At 34.8% G+C, this 24,909-nt stretch overlaps 1 protein-coding gene across 1 annotated transcript in view; it reads left to right on the top strand.

Annotated features, from left to right (window-relative positions):
• Window positions 1-2,138: 2,138 nt before the first annotated feature.
• Window positions 2,139-24,909, top strand: part of LOC143249778 (uncharacterized) — a 57,540-nt gene continuing 34,769 nt past the window's right edge. The window contains exons 1-2 of the mRNA XM_076500178.1: window positions 2,139-2,207; window positions 18,697-18,772. Of these exons, the coding sequence (XP_076356293.1) occupies window positions 18,728-18,772 (45 nt within the window). The 5' untranslated portion in view covers window positions 2,139-2,207; window positions 18,697-18,727. The remainder of the gene's footprint in view (window positions 2,208-18,696; window positions 18,773-24,909) is intronic.

Raw genomic sequence — 24,909 nt, 5'->3', positions numbered from 1 at the left:
TAGATTTATGATGCTAGTTACGATATTCACCTTACAGTTATATTTGATATTTGTACAGTAAACAACAACAACAAAAACGGAAAGAATCGTCGCCCGGCACTGGCACACGGGATCCGTGCCATAAATCCCCACTTGGCGTCTGGAAAAATCGGAATGGAAAAACACTGAAAATACCCTCTTCTATGAGCCCGAGGGTCGGAACTTTTAAGCACCAAACGACACCACAGCCAACAAAATGTTTTTGCGTTACGTTATAATTTATTTTGCTTGCAACTTTGTCTGCATTCTCGGTTCTTTCTTATTAATTAGGGCCCGGCATAACCAAGCGCGTAAGGAGTGCGACTCGTAATCCGAGGGTCGCGGGTTCGCGCCCGCGTCGCGCTAAACATGCTCGCCCTCCCAGCCGTGGGGGTGTATAATGTGACGGTCAATCCCACTATTCGTTGGTAAAAGAGTAGCCCAAGAGTTGGCGGTGGGTGGTGATGACTAGCTGCCTTCCCTCTAGTCTTACACTGTTAAATTAGGGACGGCTAGCACAGATAGCCCTCGAGTAGCTTTGTGCGAAATTCCAAAACAAACAAACAAACAAACTTATTAATTATCTATATATTTTGTGAAGATTCATCAAAAACATTGATTTGTGCCCGGTATTGAACTTGGAACTATAATAATATTTCTGGTTAATTACATTAAAGCAAGGTTATCAATGATACGTATATTAAGTATGACTCGTACTTTCACACTTTACTCCAGGTTATGAACACTTTAGCCTAAAGTCCATGTCTGCATGAATAACTTAAGTACATGTTTATCAATGTGGAAATAACTTTCTTTGTACCTTTGTTTTCTTATATAAAATGTTTTTGGATAATGTTGCTTTTAGTAATAGGTTACATAAACCTTTTCAACTGTTAAATTAATTACTTAATTTAAATAGAATAAAATAATAATTACTTTCTTAATTTTGACAGCAAAAATCATTATAATTTTCAACTACTGACTAGAAAGAAGGTTTGTTTTGTTGTTTTAGAACAAAGCCACATTTAGCTACCTGCTGTGTCTACCATGAGGGAAATAACCACGGATTATGGAATTATATCTCGGTAAACTTAATGCTGTCTCACCGGGAGACCAGAACGAAGGACGCCAGTCACTAAGACCTGCCTCATTAACAGCCTTGTTCGGCTCTTTGAAATGAATAACTGAATTGCCTGTTGCTTTTACAACACACCCGTAGCTAAAAGTGCAAAGTCTGTTCAGAGGCATCACGGTTCGAACCTTGGATACTACGAGTCACAGTTCAAGACTCTAAACTTTATTATTTTTGTTCTTTTCTCACTCACGTGATTTCTTTTGTTTACTGAATGTACGATACTATTTATTTTGATGTAAATAACTTAAACATGTTTTAGAAGGAATATTAATTAATCTGATACACCACTTTTGTTATAAAATAAAAATTTTGATGCTTAAAACATGTACATTTGAAATATTACTCTGTAAAAAAATGAACTATATGTTTGGCTGTTATCTTCAAAGTTTAATTACTTACATAGGTAGTGATTATAGATAATAAACATGTAGTTAAGTTCTGAATTATTTAAACATTTCGTCAAATTCAATAATTAACTCTAAATATTCGGATAAACATAAATTTGAAATCACAACACAGGACTTTACGAACAGGTTTCTGGATTTGAAATAAGCTGATTAAATACATGTCGAACCTACATGATAGATACCAAGATATCGAAAAAAGTAAATTCAGTTATTTTTCATTTTCAGGGTAGGTCGTATTCAAAAAACAAATATTAGAGACAATTTTAAAGTACTCTTAGATTCAGAGTTTGATTTTCTCTTACAAGTGAGATTTTGATGTAGAATAACGGGTTTTGGTGAAATTCAAGGGTGTACCCTTAAGTTTAGAGCAGGGTTTTATAGGCGCTTCTAATTACACTCTATATTTACATGAGTTGCTAGCCTAGCACAAGCTGGTATTTGACGCAAATACACAGTCGTGCCCTCTTTACGCAGGTGTTCATCAAAACTACTATATACACTGTTGTCATGGAGACGACAGATATTTCGGCTGTCAACAAAGTATCTCAGCGCGTAACGTCAGAAACGCATACGAAAAATATTTCTGTGGCGATCTTGTTTGTCTCAATATTTTCCCAAATCCGGAAAGTAAGGGACGTTTCCACAAGGTAAGGATAAAGACTAGAGGCCTGGTCATGTGATTTGGTCTTACAATAACTTTTGCATTTTTCTTTCATTAAAACCTATAAAGTGGTCGTTAAATGTAGTTTGCCTCTAAGTTGCTGGGCAGTTTGACACTTCAAAACAGCTAATTACCCCGTTACGAAAAGACAATACCATTGTTTCAATGTGCCGCTCGATGCTTTTCTTGTAAATTTAACATACGCAATGGAAAAGTGGCAAAACATAATTAATTAGTTTTAAAGGCTAAATACAGAAACTCAGAAATGAAATGCTAAACAGTTTTTGTACATTAACAACAACAACAGAAAAAAAAAATCTAACTCTTGGCTTCATGGTTTGTTTTGAATTTCACATGAAGCTATACGAGGGCATAGAGGACTCAGATTACGAGTCGAATGTCGTAACCACCTGGCCATGCCGGGCCACTTGTCTTAATGGTTTGTTTTCTTAGTTCTATCAGCCACCTTAAGTACTGCCTTCTTGGAAAGATCAATTCATAGACAGATAAAATAATATATAAAACAAAATATTAATTTAAAACTAAATAATAATTTATTATCACATATTTATCAAAAAGAATAATTTTATTCCATGTTTAGTTCCATATCCCACTTATTTTACGAAAGCACGCTAACTTTATTCTACGTTTAGTTACGAATAATATCCAACTTATTATAAGAAACGACGATAAAACTAAAAATTTAAGATAATTACAACCAACTATGCAAGAACGACTGGCGATAGAGAAGTCAACTAAGAAAAAGCCCTCACGACCAAATCTTGGACTACTGTTTTGCAAACATACAGCAGGATTAAACAGCACAATTGTAAAAACAACATGGCTGAAAGAGCGAAAATATACAGCGCTTGGTTTAGGTGTCGAGACATTTATTCATAAAGTATAACAAAATAATGAATATCAAAACTACGTTTTCCAGTCTTTTACTGAAAATGAACAAACTGTTCATTTTAAAGTTATAGTGTTTTTACGACAAAGAGATTTTTATTAAATTTGTAGTAGCAACAAATATAACCTTTACAAATGGCGGTTCTGGTCACTTCGATTATATACATAGAATCAAACTGTATCAGCACTTCGAGATGTGGTTACTGCGTGTGACGATGTTTTACCATCATTAGCTGATGTGCTTGTGTTTGAATTTCGTTTAAAACTACACGAGGTCTACCTGCGCTAACCGTCCTTAAGTTTGCAGTTAGTCATCATCACTCACCGCTAACTCTTGGGCTACTCTTTTGCCAACGAAAAGTGGGATTGAAAGTCACATTATATTGCCCCCACGGCTGAAGATGCGAGCATGTTTGGGGTGACGGGTATTCGAACCCACGACTCTCAAATTATGAGTCGAATGCCGTAACCACCTGACCATGCCGGGCATTATCTGATGTGAGAAGGTAATTAGGTTTAGCGTTTGTACTAACCATATTATGTTTCCTTAATAAACGTGTTGCCATGACGTGTTGCCACTCACTACTACAGAATCTGGTGCAAGGATAGCGAATAATATTTAAAAAACTTAAACCGTGGATTTCTTCTATAAAACTTAAAATTTGTTTGTTTTTCCGATGTTTACTAATTTTATTATTAGCATTGTGAGAGGCTTTATTAAATTAAAATTAATAAAACACCAACTCATCTAAGGTTATAACATGTAACTTATTTTTAAAAAGTGTGTTTGTGTTTTCTTATAGCAAAGAAACATCGGGCTCTCTCCTGGCTCGCCAGTGGCTCAGCTGTATCTCTGCGGACTTACAACGCTAAAAACCAGGTTTCGATACCCGTGGTGGGCAGAGCACAGAGAGCCCATGGTGTAGCTTTGTGCATAATTCAAAACAACAACAAGCCATCTGCTGAGCCCACAAAGGGGAATCGAACCTCTGTTTTATACTTCTCTAGAACTATGTACGGTTAAAGGATACTTAGATAAATGTTTATACTTCTCTTGAACTATGTACGGTTAAAGGATACATAGATAAATGTTTATACTTCTCTTGAACTATGTACGGTTAAAGGATGCATAGATAAATGTTTATACTTTCTAGAACTATGTACGGTTAAAGGATACGTAGATAAATGTTTATACTTCTCTAGAACTATATACGCTTAAAGAATACATACATAAATGTTCATACTTCTGTAGAACTATGTACGGTTAAAGGATAAGTAGATAAATGTTTATACTTCTCTTGAACTAAGTACGGTCAAAGGATAGAGAAATAAATGTTTGTACTTTTCTAGAACTATGTACGCTTAAAGGATACATAGATAAATGTTTATACTTCTCTAGAACTAAGTACGGTTAAAGGATGCATAGATAAATGTTTATACTTCTCTTGAACTATGTACGGTTAAAGGAAGCATAGATAAATGTTTATAGTTCTCTAGAACTATGTACGATTAAAGGATACATAGATAAATGTTTACACTTCTTTTGAACTATGTACGGTTAAATGATACTAATATAAATGTATATACGGTGTGACGGGGATTCGAACCTCGAGTGTTTAACCGCAAAGCCTTACTACGCCTCTCCTTCTAGAAGCTACTACATTTTAGGTAATTCTAGATATGTTGGGTTTAGTGTTTTTTAGATATTTTAGTTACCTCTATTCAAATACCTCTGAGCATCGCGTACCTTGTAAAGAATACTTATCGATTTATTCATTTTTTCAGCTAAAATTTTTCAGTAGAATACTTCCTTCGTGGCAATGTCTTTAGCTATAAGCTATACTTTCAGGAACATCGTTAATGTGTCATAACTGTTTAATGGAATCAGATACGTTCTTGACTAGACAGAGATCTGGATTTGAGATTGAATTGTCTTTCACTCCGGTTCTCACCAGTCAGTTGTAGTTAACATTGTTCCGAGAACGTCTCCTTTGTTTATTTTGTTGGTGTTATCCAAATACACAGTTTCTGTCTCTTTCTGAACATCCCATAAAATGTACACTTTATCCAGTACCGATTTATGAACAAAAAATACCCTCAATTTCAACTTTTATATCTGATCACTAAATACTAAAATTTAATTTAAAGATGTAACATTGCATATCAGTATTAAGTTTAAAAATAGTTAAACCTCGCCAGGTGTTGTGTTTATATCCTAAAAAATCACAAAAATAGTTAGACCTTACTCAGCTGTGTATAGTCGCTGAAACATCACAAAAATGGTATACACATGCTAAACAACTCTGAAATACTTAAACATTACCTAGAGTTGTGTACATATACTCAAAAACATCACAAAAATATTTAACTACACCTAGTGTGGTGCAAATATTCTTACTAAAATATAATAAAAATACTTCATCATCGCCTAATGTAGTGTACATATGTTAAAACGCCACGTATGGTTTCCTCAGTTTTTAATATGAATCAACATTGAATGAACGTTTGTGTCATTAATAGTACAATTAGACTGAAAATATGATTTCGGTACAGAAGATAGAATATAGTTTTAATTCATTCTGTGTACAGTATTCAATAACAGCTTGTTGAATAACCCGTAAGAAAAATAATTTACTGTAAACACGGGGAGTTAGAACACTAACTGTGTTCTGGGTAAAAACCACGATATTTTATACCAATTAAAGGTTTTATTGTATCACAGTCTAAGCTTAAAGCTACGTAACTGAATAGAGTTGGAATTGTTATAATAAAATGTAACATTAGAATTATGTTACTCTAGTAGATATATTCAACAACGTCTCGAACCTAAGCTCTTCATCAGGTGACATTTAAACAGTTTCTAACCTGATGAAAGGTTTGGAATCGAAACGTTTTATTGAATAAATCATATTTCTGGTGTTATCATTTGCGAACCGCTTCAATTTTTGTTTTAAACATTAGTTGGTATCGTTATTGTTATGAGATGTAGCACTGTAGGTTAGCTGCTTCTTGTTAAGTAAGTAGCTAAACAGTTGACGATTTGTGCTCTGCCGACCACGAATATCTTCGTCACACCAAACGCGCTTACCCTTTTAGCCGTGGGGGCGTTATAATGTGACGGTCAATCCCACTATTCGTTGGTAAAAGAGTAGCCCAAGAGTTGGCTGTGGGTAGTGGTGACTAGCGGCCTTCCCTGTAGTCTTACACTGCTAAATTATGGACGGCTAGTGCAGATAACCTGGCCATGCCGGGCCTAGTTGTTTTCTGTTGTTGTTTTTTTCTTATAGTAAGCCACATCGGGCTATCTGCTGTGTCCTCTGAGGGGAAATCGAACTACTGATTTTAGCATTGTAAATCCGTAGAATTACGTATTACTATTTTCATTGTAATATGAGACGTAGCACTCTGCCAAACACGGGTATAGAGACCTGTGGGGTTCTCGCTGAGCCATTGGAGGGAGGGGTGGATTTCTGTTTATAATTCCCCAAACCATAGTAAATTCATCCATATGTCCTACTTTATACAAAAGATTTAAACAAATTAGTGTGTAACAAGGTGTAACAAGTTAATTGTTTATGTTTTTCCTTATAAAATAACATTTAACCTTTCGTGAGGAGTTCACAATTAAAAGTGGCTATAAGCTTGACCAGTTCTACGTTACTTGAACACAATTTAGGATTTTTTATCGAGGCGTACGTATTTTGAAACAAAATGCTGAAAAAATAACGTGACATGAAGAAGAAAAAGAAACTCGGGAAGTAATACAAAAAATTCGTTTAGAGGAAGTAAAAAATACGGACGTTTTATAAGAGTTAACGGTGGGTGGTGATGACTAGCTGCCTTCCCTCTAGTCTTACACTGCTATATTAGGGACAGCTAGTGCAGATAGCCCTCGTGTAGCTTTGCGCGAAATTTAAAAACAACAACAACAACAAAACTCTCTGAAATTCACGTAATTCAATACATATTTCATCATTTTGCAAAACATGACGCTGTTTTTCATCTTATCGTATTGCATGTCTTCGTATTTATATTTGCCGAATTCCTTTGCAAAGCATATCGAGTCAACTTTGTCAGATATTCAAGGGTTGTGTGAATACAATTAGTACGGTATCAAAAGAAAAAAATACAGTTTCTTAGACATTTTCTTGTCTAAGAAACTTGGTATTGTATATATGTTTACCGTAAGTTTCTGTAGCAAACAAAGGTATGACGTATTTTTAAATACTTTAGGATATAAGAGATCGTGAAAAAAATTGGCTAGCTAGACTGTTTCTCATCAGTGGCATAGACTTTGTTATACGGAGTATTGAGTAAATTATATTAAAGTGACTATTGATATGGAAATCAGGAAACCATGTGATAAACGCAGCCGAAATATAATCACGATTCTGATATGAAACGTTTCAGAATTACATCTTGACATTGTTTGGCCTCCGTAGATCGCATAACGTTTCTGAAATTATTCGGTTTTCGGTAAATACGTGGAACAAGTCCTTTCAATATCTGTGGCCTCCCACTGGTACAGAGGTACGTCTACGAATTTGCAATGCTAAAATCAGAGGTTCGATTCCCCTCGGTGGACTCAGCAGATAGCCCGATATGGCTTTGCTATAAGAAAACACACACATATAATATCTGTGTTCAGATTGTGGATTTAAAATTTTCAAGCTGGAGATATCCCTTGCTCTTAGTGATTGGAAACTAAGGTATACGGAACAATTTGGCGATCAAAGACCATTCAAAAAGACACTTACAGAAATTACACGCCAATTATGGTAAGTTAAGAGCAACGTCCACGTGTCACAGGCAACAATACACAATATAATAAAGAAGGATCTACTTTAAAAGAATGACACAAGCCACTTGTACACACACGTTGCTTCTACAAAACGTCCGTTTAATCGTCGTACACGTCAAATAGTTAAAGATTGAAATTGGTATTCATGGTATTCAAGTTAAGTCACTAGACGAATTGCCCGATGGATATCTGTGCGATTGAACTTTTGAAACGAGCGATGGGAAATTTTCGTCGTTGCGTGTTAAAGATGGATCATGGAAAACATAAGGTAGATATGGTGCGCTTAGGATATGACATCCTTAAAACGTAATCTTTTGAAATGGAAAGTATTCTGCAGGACTGTTTTAAAGACGTACTGCTATCAGGTAGAACATGGTCGGACGTGGTGACATGGAATGTAGTCATGTGGTGAGGCTCCAAACTTGTTTTAACATAACATGCACAACCTTTGCGTAAATCAATGATTATTTCTAATTAGAAGACATGTAGAAGAGGGTGGTAGTGTTCTTTCTACCTAAAGAATGGAAACACGGAATATTTCCAACCCAGTTTCTTAAGACATAAATATAATTTTTTTTTGCAAGACTAGGGACTTATGATTTAGAATATATATAACAGCTGGTTTTCTTCACAAAACCAATATATTTTTAGTGTATGAAACACTAGTAGTTTCGTGATAGGATGAAGCTATATAATTGTCTTCATCATCAGGCCCCCTACTTATCATATGAGATATTTCAAATTCAATGTTGTTAAGGGTAAAATACACTAATAACACGATACTTATTCTGACCTATGGTTCTGGCAGAAAGAACAGTTGTCCTCGAACATAATTCAACTGCTTTTTGTTTGTTTGAGAAATTTCTAACATCGAATAGAACTAGGGAAAAGTATGTTTTCTCTTTCCTGGTGTCTTAGTTAATGTGTTTTTTAGAGGTTAATCCTTGACAGAATTCCTCTCAGAAATACATTAAAATGTGTTAGTTTGATTTATATTGATCCTAAAGTACGTAAATAAAACTAAATAGCTTGTTAACACTGTAGTTCACCCTTCAAGACAGCATTATCCATAGAGCAGGAGTTCTCTTGCTAACGTTTAGGCAACTGATGGGAAACAGTGCGTATTGTGACTCTGTTAAGTCGGGTTACAATAAATCATTTCAGAGGCCATTTTATTCTACATTTTCCAAGATATTTCTTTTGCTTAGTTCTCTATTTGTTATTATTAGCTTAGAATCTAAAGTACAAATACAGTCATGGTTTTCAGCTTTACCCTAATTTTTACCCTTCCACAATCTAAAGTACAGATAAAGTTCTGCTTTCTGTTTTAATCTAACCTTTGCTATTCTCACTCTGAAGTACACGTACAAGTGACCTTTCTGTTTTAATCTAACCTTTGCTATTCTTACTCTGAAGTACACGTACAAGTGACCTTTCTGTTTTAATCTAACCTTTGCTATTCTCACTCTGAAGTACACGTACAAGTGACCTTTCTGTTTTAATCTAACCTTTGCTATTCCCCATTTTAGAGTACAGATCACAAAGACAGGCAAGTTTTCAATTTTTTTCTTGGCATTTTACACTAGTTTAAAATCTAAACTGTTTCCACAAGTTTGGCGTCAGTGTAGTGCTAATATTTTATTTTATTAACTAGAATAGTTTTAAATAGTGTAATTATGAAATTGTCTCGTTTCTTAAGAATATTAAATCTGTTTATCACTCGATTTTTTGTCTTAATTTATCAGAACGTGATTCAGTGTGTTTGAATAACCCAGCTAAACATAAATGCGACTTATTCTTATTATAAAGGATTTAAGTTAAACGTTTCAAAAGTTAAATAGTCAGCAGAAAATATTTTTGTTGCATGATTATCGCTTAAAGTTTTCAATAGAACCTTTCAAATTACATGGTTTATGAGAAGCATAATAATAACATCCGCTTTTTTGAACGTCAAGCTGTCCATTATTTTTGAGTCAATGACAGCGATAAAACTAAATTAATTCGCTTCGATTATCATAACATATGCCAGAATGGTTTATGAAAATAAGTTAAGAAAACCTTACGTGGATAATGTATTGTTCTACAGATGGCCTGCACGACTACTCATGTCAGTCACTTGTCTGATCATGATAGGAAGTCAGAACGTGATCCTCCTCATGCCATGGCAAGAACATCTTGTCATTATTATGAATTTATTTTCTATTAAAAATGAATGGTGTCGTCATTTAATAATATAATATATTAAGCTTTGTGATATTAATTAAAGACTCGGCATGACTAGGTGGTTAAGGCACTCGACTCGTAATCCGAGGGTCGCGGGTTTGAATCCCCGTCACATCAAACATGCTCGCCCTTTCAGCCGTGGAGGCGTTATAATGTGACGGTCAATCACACTTTTCGTTGGTAAAAGAGTAGCACAAGAGTTAGCGTTGGGTGGTCATGACTAGCTGCCTTCCCTCTAGCCTTACATTGCTAAATTAGAGACGGCTAGCGCAGATAGCCCTCGTGTAGCTTTGTGCGAAACTCAAAAACAAACAATCGTGTTAATTAAGACTTTTACATAGAACTTTAGTCAAGAAATTTAAAATCATTTGCGTTTATCTATAGAAGTATCAGATCAAAAGTTTATAATAACAGTATATGTTTCTACTGGATCTCTGGGTACTTTAATACCTTGTGTCATTTACTTCAGAATGTTTTACCTCAGTGAATTAGTTAGGTATTACAGTAAATATTTCGTAAAAAACACACCAACGTGTCTGCAAAAAAATTATTGAAGAATATCTTCTACACTAATGACTTACACTTTTACAGGTATTATCACAACAGATTCTATTCTTAAGCTGAAACTTCAGTAAACTGACTGGCAACGTTATTACTTCCCACGTCTTTCCCTAGACACATTTGTATAACACTCCATATATTTCTATATACAAAATAGATTATTAATCTAATTATTTGAACCATACATAAACATAGACATGGGCAAAAACCTAGGGTCTCTTTAATTTCCAAAGAAGTATGGAAGTAGGTCTTCAGCTCGCAAAAGTGTTGTTGTAACAACTGTTTCTTTAATCGGATATACAAAAACATCTATATCGTCTATCAATAATAAGAGTTGACTTCTAACCTTTGGTGGTGATGGACCAGAGTTAAAAAAAAAAAGATTAAGCAGACTTGTAATGTACAGTGGACATCATAATATATTCCAACTGACTCATTCATTTTATAGTTGTCACTGTTTGACAACCTGCAATCGTATTATATGAATGACATTACAAAGGTGTTTATGTGACAGCTAAAAAATACGTTTTCTAAGGTGGAAATTGTGGAAACAGAATAACTTGAAATGTATGTCATCCTCGTCTATACTGATGGTTGAAAAACAACAACCAGGGGAAAACCAAAGTGTTTCTTGACCATATTTATATTGTTCCGGGTGTATAATACACGAAAAGTGTTTGTCGTGGCATGGATTAAATCGTTTAATTCAGTAGTTTCCTAATTATTTTCTCAGTTGAGATCCAATCTCAAACCCTCTGCACAATTCCACCTGTTCGAACCAGTATTTTAACCGGTATTTCCAGCTTTGTTTACTACGTATATTTTTTTCCACTGAACTCCTGATCTCAGGTGTTGGAAAATCATTAAATTAATCACTTCAGAAAGATTAACAATCGAAATATGCCTGGACATTGTTCACCCCACAACGTTACACTTCCACTGTAATGAACGCAAGTCCTTCTTCTGAGATCAAAAGGCATTATTAATCCACAACGCTCGTGGTGTCCGAAAATGGTTAGAAATAATGATGGTGCTTCAGTAGTTTTTTCTGGCCAGCATATTTCAAGTCTTAGTTATAGTTACAAATACATTATAACGTATTTTAGTTCTAGTCTTAGTTGTAGTTACGAATACATTACAACATGCTTTAGTTATAGTCATATTTGTAGTTACAAATACATTATAGCGTGTTTTAGTTATAGTTTTAGTTGTAGTTACAAGATTGTTTTTTTGTTTTGAATTTCGCGCAAAGCTACTCGAGGGTTATCTGCGCTAGCTGTCCCTAATTTTGCAGTGTAAGACTAGAGGGAAGGCAGCTAGTCATCACCACCCACCAACGAATAGTGGGATTGACCGTCACATTATAACGTACCTACGACTGAAAGGGCGAGCATGTTTGGTGCGACCGGGATTCGAACCCGCGACCTTCAGTTTACGAGTCGAACGCCTTAACCCACCTGGCCATGCCGGGCCTGTAGTTAAAAAAAAAAAAACATTTTAACGTGGTTTAGTTCTAGCTACAAATACCTTATAACGTGTTTTAGTTATAGTGTGAGTTGGAGTTACAAATACATTATAACGTGTTTTAGTTATTGTCTTAGTTGTAATTACAAATACATTATAACGTGTTTTAGGTCTAAGTACTACAGATTCATTATAACGTGTTGTAGTTATAGTCTTGGTTGTTGTTACAAATACATTATAACATGTTTTAATTATAGTTTTAGCTCTAACTACAAATACATTATAACTTGTTTTATTTGTAGTTTTAGTTGTAGCTACAGGTACATTGTAACGTGTTTTAGTTACAGTTTCAGTTTTAGCTACAGATACATTGTAACGTGTTTTAGTTACAGTTTTAGTTGTAGCTACAGATACATTGTAACGTGTTTTAGTTACAGATACATTGTAACGTGTTTTAGATACAGTTTTAGTTGTAGCTAGATACACTGTAACGTGTTTTAGTTACAGTTTCAGTTGTAGTTACAGATACATTGTAACGTGTTTTAGTTGTTATCAGATATTCTTACAAATAACTGTTCTGATGAAACAAATTTTAAACAGAGATGTTGCCATGGCAACTGTTGCGTGAAACATTGCTTGTAACGCTTGAGCTAGTAACCAGTTTACATTGATTATATTTTCAAAAGAAAAACTTGGTGCTTCGATAAAGAAGTCATAAGAGAGAAACGCAAAAGAAACATTATCAACAGGTCTAAAATATATATAAAGTTCTGAGGATAAAATACCATATGTGTAGTTCAAATAGAGGTATAGATTGATACTTACGTGAAGAACTCACTATGGGTATCGGATATCCATCGTTGTCATAGTTCGTAGTGTTTATTATCAGTTCAGTCTAACAAATTAGTAATTAGTATCTAGTAAAAAAAAAAGTAGCTGACCCAAAACTCATGACAGTGTTTGTTACTCCATTCTGATGAGATAGATTCTATTTGTTTATATATATTTCTTTACTTCTATATTGTTTCCACTTAGATGACAGTGCACGTTGTTTACCGTTCGCTTTTGCCCCGATGAACTCTGCATGGTATTGAGCGAAAGACCTCGTCAGTCGTGGCATTCGGCACACAAGTTGTGCAGTCGAGTAGCTATTATATATCTTTTACTGTCATGATGGAAACATCTGTAGAGTCAGTAATGGAATATTTGTTAATTGTTATGAATCTCACTACGACGTAATATCATGAAAATATCTATTTGTTGATCATGTTTCTCCGACGTAGGCATATTACATTGTGAGACTTTAAGTTCTAAGTTTTGAATACTAAATAAACTGGTTATCTTTATGTAATTTATATTTGTTTTGTTTTTGAATTTCACACAAAGCTACTCAAGGGCTATCTGTGCTAGCCGTCCCTAATTTAGCAGTGTAAGACTAGAGGGAAACGTTGTTCGCTCTTCTACGTAAAATATTTTCTCAACCCAAACGTGCGGTTTTGCATATAAGATAGGGCTAACTAGCCCTTTCTGCGGGACTCCTGCCTCTGGTGAAAAGGACTCTGAATGGGTCCCATTCACATCTACTTTACACTTTCTGTTTTCCAGGAAGTTGGATAGCCAGCGAATAACTTCCTGGGGTAAAGCCATTTCTTTTAACCGATGACGTAATCCGTTATGCCACACGATGTCAAATGCTTTCTCAATATCGAGAAAGCAAGCTACAGTGCATTCATTTTTATTGAAGCTGTCTGTAATTGATTCTGTTAGTCGAATTAGGTGGTCTGTAGTTTGTCTGTATTTTCTAAATCCGTTTTGAATTTCGGGTAATTTTGAATTTACTTCTAAGTATATAGATAGACGATTACTAATTATATTTTCTAAAATTTTGCCGATACAACTGGTTAAGCTAATTGGGCGGTAGTTGTTTGGTTTATTCGCTGGCTTTCCCTGTTTCTTGGAAGGAAGCAACGATATTAATGTTCCAGAAAGATTATAAAAATCTTATAAAATCTCTGAGTGTCGTGTTTTAGGAAGATAGCTTGGATACCATCTTCTCCAGAAGCTTTGATTTTGTGTTTTTGACAGCAGTTTCTACTTCCATTACTGTGATATCTTTTATTAGTTGATGCTCCAGTCTATTGTTTTCTCTGGTTTTATCAATGAAAAGTGAGAAGTTGGACTGTAGAGTTTGTTTGGTTTTTGAATTTCGCGCAAAGCTACTCGAGGACTATCTGCGCTAGCCGTCCCTAATTTAGCAGTGTAAGACTAGAGGGAAAGCAGCTACTTCGGCTACTCTTTTACTTACGAATAGTGGGATTGACAGTACATTATAACGCCCTTACGGCTGAAAGGGCAAGCATGTTTGGTGTGACGGAGATTCGAACCCGCGACCCTCAGATTATGAGTCGAGTGCCTTAACCATTTGGCCATGTTGAGCCTATACATATATGATGTTTGATACAACAGCACAGCGGATTCAATATCCATAGTTGACAGCATTAACATACCTCAGCAATTTCAGCTTTTCTTCATCAATTCTACATCTTCTGTATCGTGAGAATAACACTTTAACAGGTAATTACTGAAAATTATGTAAACCTTGATAAAAAAAATCGCACCAAAACACGTTAGATGTACTTAAAAACAAAAATGCGAAAAAATACAACTTGCATATTTTTCAGTCAAAGTTGATTACTACATGAAATCACAAGTATTCTAAGGCCACATTGGGTAATAAAACAACTTTTCTTAGCTGATTCTGTGCAACATCCAACGATGTTTGTTTTGGCTAAAAAAAGAGAAGTAATTTTATTTATTTGTTGTCAAGCACAAACCTACAAAAAGGTTGTCTGTATTGAGCTCACAATGGGTATCGAATTTTCAATATCAACGTAAGAAGCTCTCAGACTTATCGTTATGTTACTGGGAGTAAAAAAAATCCTTAACTTCTTTTACATGACCACTATGAAAACAAGAAGCTCTCAGACTTATCATTATGTTACTGGAGTAAAAAAAATCCTTACCTTCTTTTACATGACCACTATGAAAACAAAAAAGAAGACTTTGTTTACATTAAAAAAACAAACAATTATGTATTTCATGGGTGACTTTAATGAAGTAATTTGTGAAAAAGTTTCAAACTTCACAATACATTCTGCTTCTTAAGTAGCCTTTAGCAATTCTCGGAACATGTTTACATGTCCAGGAAGGAAGCAGAATACAGCCACGTGTTCTATGAATGTTGTTGAACATACTTACCAGATAACTTAGAATTTAAAATAAATATATATTATACCTGCGATTTGGTTTATTGTGCAATATTGTACTGGAACTTATATTTATATTTTTTCGTCGTTCTTCTTGAAAGATGCGTTTATTGTAAATCAGCTTATTAATATATCATCGTACAGACCCACAATGAATTAATTACCTTCAGTTGGTTAGCAGTGAGTTTAAACCCTTATACACTAAAATCCAAAGTTTGATTTCCTATGATGGACAGATTACTGATAGCTTATTATGCTGCTTTAAATCAACAAATCAAGAACAACTCACGATGGAATGTCCATACAGTTTTCAAGATGTAAGATATAACATCCTAATGTGCTTTATTTTAGCTCTTAAAACCGAGAGGGTTTGGTTTTGTTTTGAATTCCGCGCAAATCTAAATGTGGGTTATCTGCAGTAGCCATCCTTAATTTAGCAGTGAAAAACTGGAGGAAAAGTGGCTTGTCATCATCACCCATCTCCAACTGTTCAGCTACTCTTTTTACCAACGAATAGTGGAATTGACTGTCATGTTATAACGCCACCACGGCTGAAATGGTGAGCATCCTTGGTTGGATGGGGATTCGAACCCGCAACACACAGATTGTAGTAGAAGTCCTATCTACCTGGCTATGCTGGGCCAAACCCGAAACGGATCTTGTGAGTTAATACGTAACACACACACACACACACGTAAATATATATATTTATTTTTTATTTATTTTTTAGGTTTTACTTGAGACAGATATACCATGTGAAGAGCTCATTGGTACTAAGGATATATAAATTAGCATAAGGCACACGCTTGCAGTAGAGAAACTTTTTAATTATCTATTACTTCTATCTAGAGATAGAGGCCTGGCATGGCCAAGCGCGTAAGGCGTGCGACTCGTAATCCAAGGGTCGCGGGTTCGCGCCCGCGTCGCGCTAAACATGCTCGCCCTCCCAGCCGTGGGGGTGTATAATGTGACGGTCAATTCCACTATTCGTTGGTAAAAGAGTAGCCCAAGAGTTGGCGGTGGGTGGTGATGACTAGCTGCCTTCCCTCTAGTCTTACACTGCTAAATTAGGGACGGCTAGCACAGATAGCCCTCGAGTAGCTTTGTGCGAAATTCCAAAACAAACAAACAATCTAGAGATAGCGCAGTTAAAGGAGCTGGGGAACCGACAGACCTCAGGCCGACGTTACTTAATTTCTGGCTATCAAATTATTATAAAGGGAATGTATGTGTATTCTATAAGTTTTACAGCATTTTGAAACTTTAGTAATTTTATTTTTCAATAATTTTAAGAATAGAACGGAACAGTAAAAGCAATTCCCGTTATTGAAAAAGTTGTAGCTGGCTGAAAGCTGTTTTAGACACATTGAAGTGTTCGCACGCGTTCTGTTCACACGGAGTAACTATTGGGTTGAGGAATAATTCGTGAGCGTTTTTTCAAGTTAAACAAATATATTCATAAATGAAACGCTTTCGCAAAATATTTCATGTCATTTGGTAGATAATTTTTTGCTCTAATAGATGGTGTGTTTGATTTTCATATGTCTTTAATTTTTGGTTTCATTTTCAGCTCATTAAATGGACTGTCAAGTGGACAAAATCGAGCATTTTCGACACCATCTGCTTTTCGCATTTAATTTCTTGCAATTTCGTTTAAAACAATGCATACTATATACCTAGGTATTACATGAAATAAAGTATCATAATAAATGTTTTGGGTGTAATGTGTTCATGCATTGAAGTATTGTATAGTCTTGCATGTAATGCTTGAATGAAATTATTTAAAAACGCTCACGAATTATTCCTAAACCTAATATATTAAAAAAAAAAGTTTGGTATTTTCATCTTAAAAGTACACAAGTCCGCTTACAAATCTTATAAAATATTTTGTTTTCGATTTCATTTTCAGTATAATTTGTTACTGGTTCTTAAAAACACAAAACTCTATAAGTAACAGATATTACCAAACGGTATTTCTCATTCTATTCTTAATATACGTTGCTACTGGTATACAGCATTCAAAAGTTAGAGATACCTAGAAAGAATCACAATATAATGTTTAACCTGTTTTACTTTCACCCTGAATTACATCTGAATTATAAAAACTGTGTAGCATTATTTTGTATTTAAATATAATCCATTCACTGATTAGATATTAAAATGTTTTTATATGAAGTTCAAATAAAATAATGCGATTATATATTGTTTAATTTGTCTAGATCCACGGAGTTTATTGTAATTATTTATGATAAATATTCTGGATGTCTGGCGCTGCATCTTAACTATTTATATTTACATAACAAATAACTATATAATGTCATAATATATTTATTTAATAATACCTGCACATTCTACAAGTGACAAAATTAACAAGGAATATTTGTTAACAACATTTTAATTGATGGTAAAAAAAACTTGCCCATGAACGTTTGTTCCAAAAACGCCCTTTATCGGTAGATAAACAACTGATTTTTTTTTTTTAATATTCGATATTTTCAATACGAACGACATCTTACGTAACACACCAAAGAAAGATTTATGATTCAAAGTAAAAGTCCCTAGTGGCACAACGGTATTTCTGCGGACTTAGACTGGTAGAAGCCGAGTTTCAATACCTGTCTTGGTAGAGCCCAGAGAGCCCAGTGTGATTCTGCTATAAAAAAAAACAAAAAACACACACATGCCCTATCTGTAGTTTTGTTCTTAATAATATTTTATGTCAAAGTACAGAGTAACAAAATACCTTGTTTCAATATCATTTTGTTTAAAATTTTCAAAGCATCAACTTTATAAGAAAATAGAGTAAAGCCAGAGAAGTATCTCATACACGATTCTTTCTTTGAATAAAAGACGTTCATTGTAAAACCAGAGATTACGAATTTGCACTTGAATATACAATCTGTATTGACTAGATGGCCAGATCAGATGACACATTATCTTCTGTAATGACTTAATGACTGCGTTTTATCTATGAACATTGCTTGTTTGTTGCTAAGCGCTAAGCTAAACAATGGGATATCTGTGTTATGTCCAACGCGGACATTTGAACCCGATTTTTAGCATTACAAACCTTCAGACTTACCCATGAGCCACTTGGGGGAGAGTAGAAAAATAGAACAGAAATGAAAATACACATAGAATAAAAAAAATTGTTTGTTGACACAGGAAACAAATTAGAGCCCTGTTTAGTATAGAAATGTTAATAAAAGAACTATATTCTCAAAAACCTCATTTTCATTTCCTGTTTTCAGGTCATTACGTTGTGACTTAACAATTAGGAGGATGGGTTGTGGAAGCAGCCACTCTGATGTACATATGGATCTTGAGGTAGGTGAATGATATGTTCTTCATTTTCTAGCCTCATTCACGTCGTAAATCTTCGTAAAATTAATAAATAAAAAAACAACATAATATATTCGCACTGAAAATACTGTTACTCTTTTGACTATTTCATATTTAAGCGCTTTTAGTTTTTAGGAAATGTAAACACTTAATAACTGTTGAAGGAACTTTGAAAATTCTGCCATTTATGTGAATAATTTGTATGGCTTGAAACGGTAAGACTCACTGTGCTAAGCCAAGCAAGTTTATTTACAGTAACAAAATTACAATTTGTTAACTCTATAACATGAGAAGAATAATTATGATTATTTATTTTTTCGTTCTCTTGATAAAATTAAGTAAAATGGAACAATTGAGAATAAGGAACTAGAAGGGGCAACATTCCAATAACCAGTTAAGTGGGAACTATTAACAGTTGATTTTAATACTAACCGTCTGAATCCTCTCAAAAATAAATATGGTTCCTCGTAGTTTGTAATCCTATGCTTAAATCTGCAATGTTAACATATAGTAGTTTCTTTATAGCACGGAAATCTATGTTTAAGTCACCAGTGTTAGCATATATTAGCGTCTTCTGATTCGTGATACTACGTTTAAAACTGCATGGTTAGAGTGTATTGATTAAGAAGTGGAGTAGGCCCGGTCATCAATAAGTCTTGAAGAGAGGTCAATATATGTTTCGGCTTTTCTAATATTTTAAAATATTTAAAACAATTTTTTTCTATCAGTGAAAGAGAGACAGAGCAGTTGATATCAAGGCGCTTCTGAAGTTATATAGAGATTACAATATATCTGGTGTGTGTGTGTGGAGAAAGATATGTCGCCAGATGGTCAACATGAGGCATGTATACATTACGCCAACATTCAAGCTACTCCTTAAAATAACGAGTTTTTTAATTTTTTTATTTACCACAGCTTTCTATCAAATGTCCCATCTTCAGCAGTTGGACAGTGAGTTTTATAAAGCTGTAATACAACAAGAAGAACAAATCTGCCTTATTTACTGAGAAGCAACTATAATGTTTCAAGGTGCTGCCATTATTGAATTAAACAGTTAATCCTGAACTCATGCTCTTTTACTTTATTATTTACTAGTTGGATCACCTTTACCCTGGACAGAAGTTATGTAATCTTTTATTTTATTATTTACTAGCTGAGGCACCTTTACCCTGGACAGAAGTTATGTAATCTTTTATTTTATTATTTACAAACTGAGGCACCTTTACCCTAAACAGAAGTTATGTAAATTCATGATTAATGAAAAGTTATCTTAAGATATGAAATGTTGTTTCTTATATATATATATTAAAACCACAAAACACCCATAAAAACAGCAGAGCACAAAATGTGAAAACATAAATTTTGCATGCATCTCTTCATGGACCCAACAAACCTTCTTACCAAATTTGGTGAAGATCCATCAACAGGGTCGAAGTAGCGGTAAAAAAATACACAAAACCATTCATAAAAACCGAAAAAGGCTAAATTGAAAATTTGTATGTATTTCCTCATGGACATAATGAATCTCAATAGCAATTTTAGTGAAGATCTATCCATACCATGAGAAGTATTTATACAGACATACAACAGACAGCACTGTTATGCTTATATAGATGGTGCCAGTGTACTAGATCAGCGTATGTCCTATTCATGACTTCATATCTGCACCCTGAGAATGGAGGAAAACTTTCTCCATAACGGAAAAAGAAGCAAAAGAAAAATCGTGATCCATTTTGCAAATCTACATGTACACAGAATAAAAATTTCGCAATGTTGGGGGTTGCACATCGCGTAATAAAAACGTTTCTCGAATATCATGTAAGCAAGATTGCCATTATAGTGTGATTTATTTACACCCACATCTATTGTGAAACTGGAAACCACTGGAGTTGTAATTCCTAACTTTCTAATCAAAACATTTCTTGCTTACAAATAAACCTTTAAATGTGTGTTACAACGAAACTAAACATCAGGAACTAAACCTGTTATCGTGGAGTTTAATATACTTCCTTGCTATCGGTAACTGTGGACAGTGGACAGCTCATAAACCGTAAATTAAGCTATGCGTTGACCATAACGATATCTACAGAGTTAGAATTGAAGAACAATAGAGTATAATTCCTTAAATTCATGGATTCATCTTCTCATCGCTTGTTTTGGATAGATTGGTTTCAGACGGAGAGCAGTCTGAAAAACATCTTGAATATTACTATTTAATTCCAATTACAATAAGTAAAGATGTAAGTGTCAAAGTACGGATATGCTTTTTCTGATAATTTCTAAAAACACACACGAATGTTTTAATGCTCTGGATGATACCGCTCTAATTGAATTGATGAAATTCTTCATGGAAAGATTATAACAGTTGCAGTGTGATAATTTAAAGTGTCATAGCAAAAGCCATTTCCAGCAGTAGGTTTAGACAAATAACGTGTATACAATCTTCGTTCGTCATCTCGTAGCCCCAGATCTAATTGGACCATTTTGTTAGATTTGGAACATAGAACGAGAAAATAAACAGATCAAACATTTCAAACCTTTCAGTAAGTTTTTGATTTGAGTACCGGGTGATAGCAACAATGTTCACATCGAGAGGTACTGGCACCTCATGGGGAGATAAACTGCCTCGGAGGAAGTAGAAGGAAGCTTCTCTGCTGATGTCACCAGATTGGTGACCTTTACAGTGACCTTCTAACTGTACAATTTCATATTCACAACCCTATCTTTAGTTTTCCGTTGCTATATCGTATAATACTTTGTTTTGCAACAATCTCATTTCCACTGAACATTGATGAAGACCTTCCATGGTGACCTTTCTCATCTTACTATTGCAGAAGGGGTCAATATACCGACACTAGAACTGCGTTGAATTTGATAAATGGGCTTTTCCTGCGAGCTTACGTATTTAGTTCTATTCCTGCATAGCCTGATACATGCATTCAAGTGATGGTCTTAGCAGGAATATTCTTTGGTTCCTGTCATTTATCTGGCGGCCAATTACCCCAAATTTTACGAAGTACTGCCTGTGAATCAGTCACAAATCTTACGTTGATGACGCTGTCTATATGTGCTTTGTTGATTTAAGCAAACCAAATAAGAGTCGACTGGCTGACCGCTGGGCATCGTTTAGGTATTCCATGTTTGATTGTTGTATGTGTTGCCAGAATACAGCTGCATTGCCCCAAATGAAGTGGACAGAAGCCCAACTTATGGATGCAGGATATTCATGTTGCAAAACTATTGAAGAATTTTGCTTGTAAGTCAAGTTGACGTTCTTTAATGCTGTTGAAACTCGTGAGTTATAATAGGACTTTCATGGTTTTATGGGAGTGGCGGAAATATATCTTGTGAGAAGCCTTAAACATGTATTTCCATCCTTTTAATCTTGTCTAGTTCTATAGTATTCGTACTAATCTTTGGTAAAGCATAATTCAAGATGGAACAGAAAAGACTTTGATAGAGCATAAGCAGATATAAGTGTATTGATGCCTTTGGTATTTCTGTTTATTGTGATATTACTCTGTCTGGTGAACCTGGGTTGTCCGTCAAATATCACAAGCATGTAGTTTCAGTGTTTCTTTCAGAAGCAAAGGATGGTTTCTCCTCACGAGCGTGCCAGTTAATGTCTTGGCAGGATTGATCACCATTCGTATATGATTACCTGTTCTCTCCCTGATAAGAGATTGTTAGTCTTTGCTGTATATTTCTGCTTGCTACTGCCTCTACATGACACCAAAATGTCGTCATCAAAGATTAGTCAAAGTGGATTAGACATGTGGTGTTCAAGAGAATTTATGAAGGTGTCAAGTAAAAAAAATGTCTCTGTACTCTATCAAATGCGTCACAACGATTAGAGACAATTGTTGATTGCAACGTAAGTTCAAGCTGTGATTAGTTCTAGGTTCACTTCCGATTGAAATAGTTCCACAGTAGCAAAACACAACACCTCTTACACAGGGTGTGTTGTTCCAATACTTTAAGTAACATTATATAGTTTTCATTACGCATTAACACCTCTTTCACAGGGTGTGTTGTTCCAATACTTTAAGTAACATTATATAGTTTTCATTACGCATTAACACCTCTTTCACAGGGTGTGTTGTTCCAATACTTTAAGTAACATTATATAGTTTTCATTACGCATTAACACCTCTTTCACAGTAATACTTTAAGTAACATTATATAGTTTTCATTACGCATTAACACCTCTTTCACAGGGTGTGTTGTTCCAATACTTTAAGTAACATTATATAGTTTTCATTACGCATTAACACCTCTGGCCTGGCATGGCCAGGTGGTTAAGATACTCGACTCGTAATATGAGGGTCGCGGGTTCGAATCCTTGTCACACCGGACATGCTTGCCCTTTCAGCCATGGGAATGTTATAATGTGACGACCAATCCCATTATTCGATGGTAAAGGACTAGTCCAAGAGTTGGCGGTGGGTGGTGATAACTAGCTGCCTTTTCTCTAGTCTTACACTGATAAATTAGTAACGACTAACGTAGATAACCCTCATGTCGCTTTGCACGAAATTCAGAAACAAACAAACAAACAAACCTTGCACATGTGTTTATGGCAGCGTGCAATATATTTATTTCATGCTGTTACCACAAAATTGGTTATTCTTGTGAAATAGACGCGGTATAGAAGTGAGACCTTTCCAAATAATTTTGTCACTTTCTCAACACACCATTATCGACTAAACTAGTGAAATTACATATTATCATTTCTGCAAAAAATGTATGTTTAACACGTATCATGCTTCTATTGTATACTAATGACTTTTGTTTTCTGAGAATTATTTTGCTCTAAATCTCGCAACAAATAGGCATGATTTATAAATATTACAATGGATTTGTCCATTTGTCTTCACTTCGGATAATCTAACTTCAGATTTTAACGTTGTTACCGCAGACAAAGAGAATATTAACTACTACTACAATACAATCTGTTAAAGATCCCTAAATTATTTTCTTTAGAAGTTTCAAGACCTTATAAATCCCCAGAAATAGTTTACGTCATACATACAAGAATTCGGCTACATACTGACTTGTAGATGTGATGTTAAACAATGTCATATACACATGCACGAGTCACAACAGTATTTCATGAATCAATTTGTGTTGCAAAATGTCATAGCAACGACTACTAGATGTGATGTTAAACGCTATCATACACAAACACACTCATACTTGTACCGACGGTACTCATGAATTTCGTGTTGTGAAATGTCACAGCAACACGCACGTATTTCACAGAACTATATTATTACAGACCAGTTTTACATTTAAGCTGTGCCTGGTAAGGACGGGTGGTTAATGCTCTCAAATCGTAATCTCAGGGTCGTGGTTTTGAATCCCCGTCACACCAAATATGCTTTCCTTTTCATTCGTAGTGGCGGTACGAAGTAACGGTCACTTTCACTATTCGCTGGTAAAAGAGCAGCCCAAGAGTTGGTGATGAGTGGTGCCGACTAGTCTGCATTTCCTCTAGTCTTTTACTGCTAAATTAAGAACGGCTAGTGCAGATAGCCCTCGTGTAGCTCTGCGCGAAATAAGAAAAACAAATGAATGTTTCGTTGTAAAAACGTTCCGAGATAATATTTCAAGGTTTCTGCTTTTTTTTAAATATGGAGGTTTAAAATATTAGAAAAATACTTAATAAAATAACCATCTTCAAGTGAATTAGTCAGTAGAACTAATGATAAAAATATTGTGTGGTATTTTCTGAAATCCTGGTATTTTATACCAACATGTTGTGCCGTAATAACTGAAGATATTGAAGAGAATGTATTCAAGAACTCAACATAATTTTTAATATAGCTGTGCATTCACAGATAACGTCAATCCCTCCTTAACATTTGTTCTTAGGATCGGCCTGGCTGACATGGAATAGTTTTATTACAGAACTACAATTTCCCTGTTGTACAGGCAGAATTAGCTGAGAAATATCACATAAGTTTTATCACCCAAATTCCTGTTCTTAACGAAGGCCAAAGACAACTATCTTAATGATGTACGTGACATCACTACGACGTTATTAAAGATGTGTCTCTCTATTTATGTCTAGCCAACAACCATTTGTCAAAATTTTTAGCTGGAACAGTTGTTTCACTGAG

Source organism: Tachypleus tridentatus, chromosome 4 (assembly GCF_004210375.1).
Source record: "Tachypleus tridentatus isolate NWPU-2018 chromosome 4, ASM421037v1, whole genome shotgun sequence".
NCBI lineage: Eukaryota > Metazoa > Arthropoda > Merostomata > Xiphosura > Limulidae > Tachypleus > Tachypleus tridentatus.
This window is presented reverse-complemented; position numbering and strand designations above follow the sequence as displayed.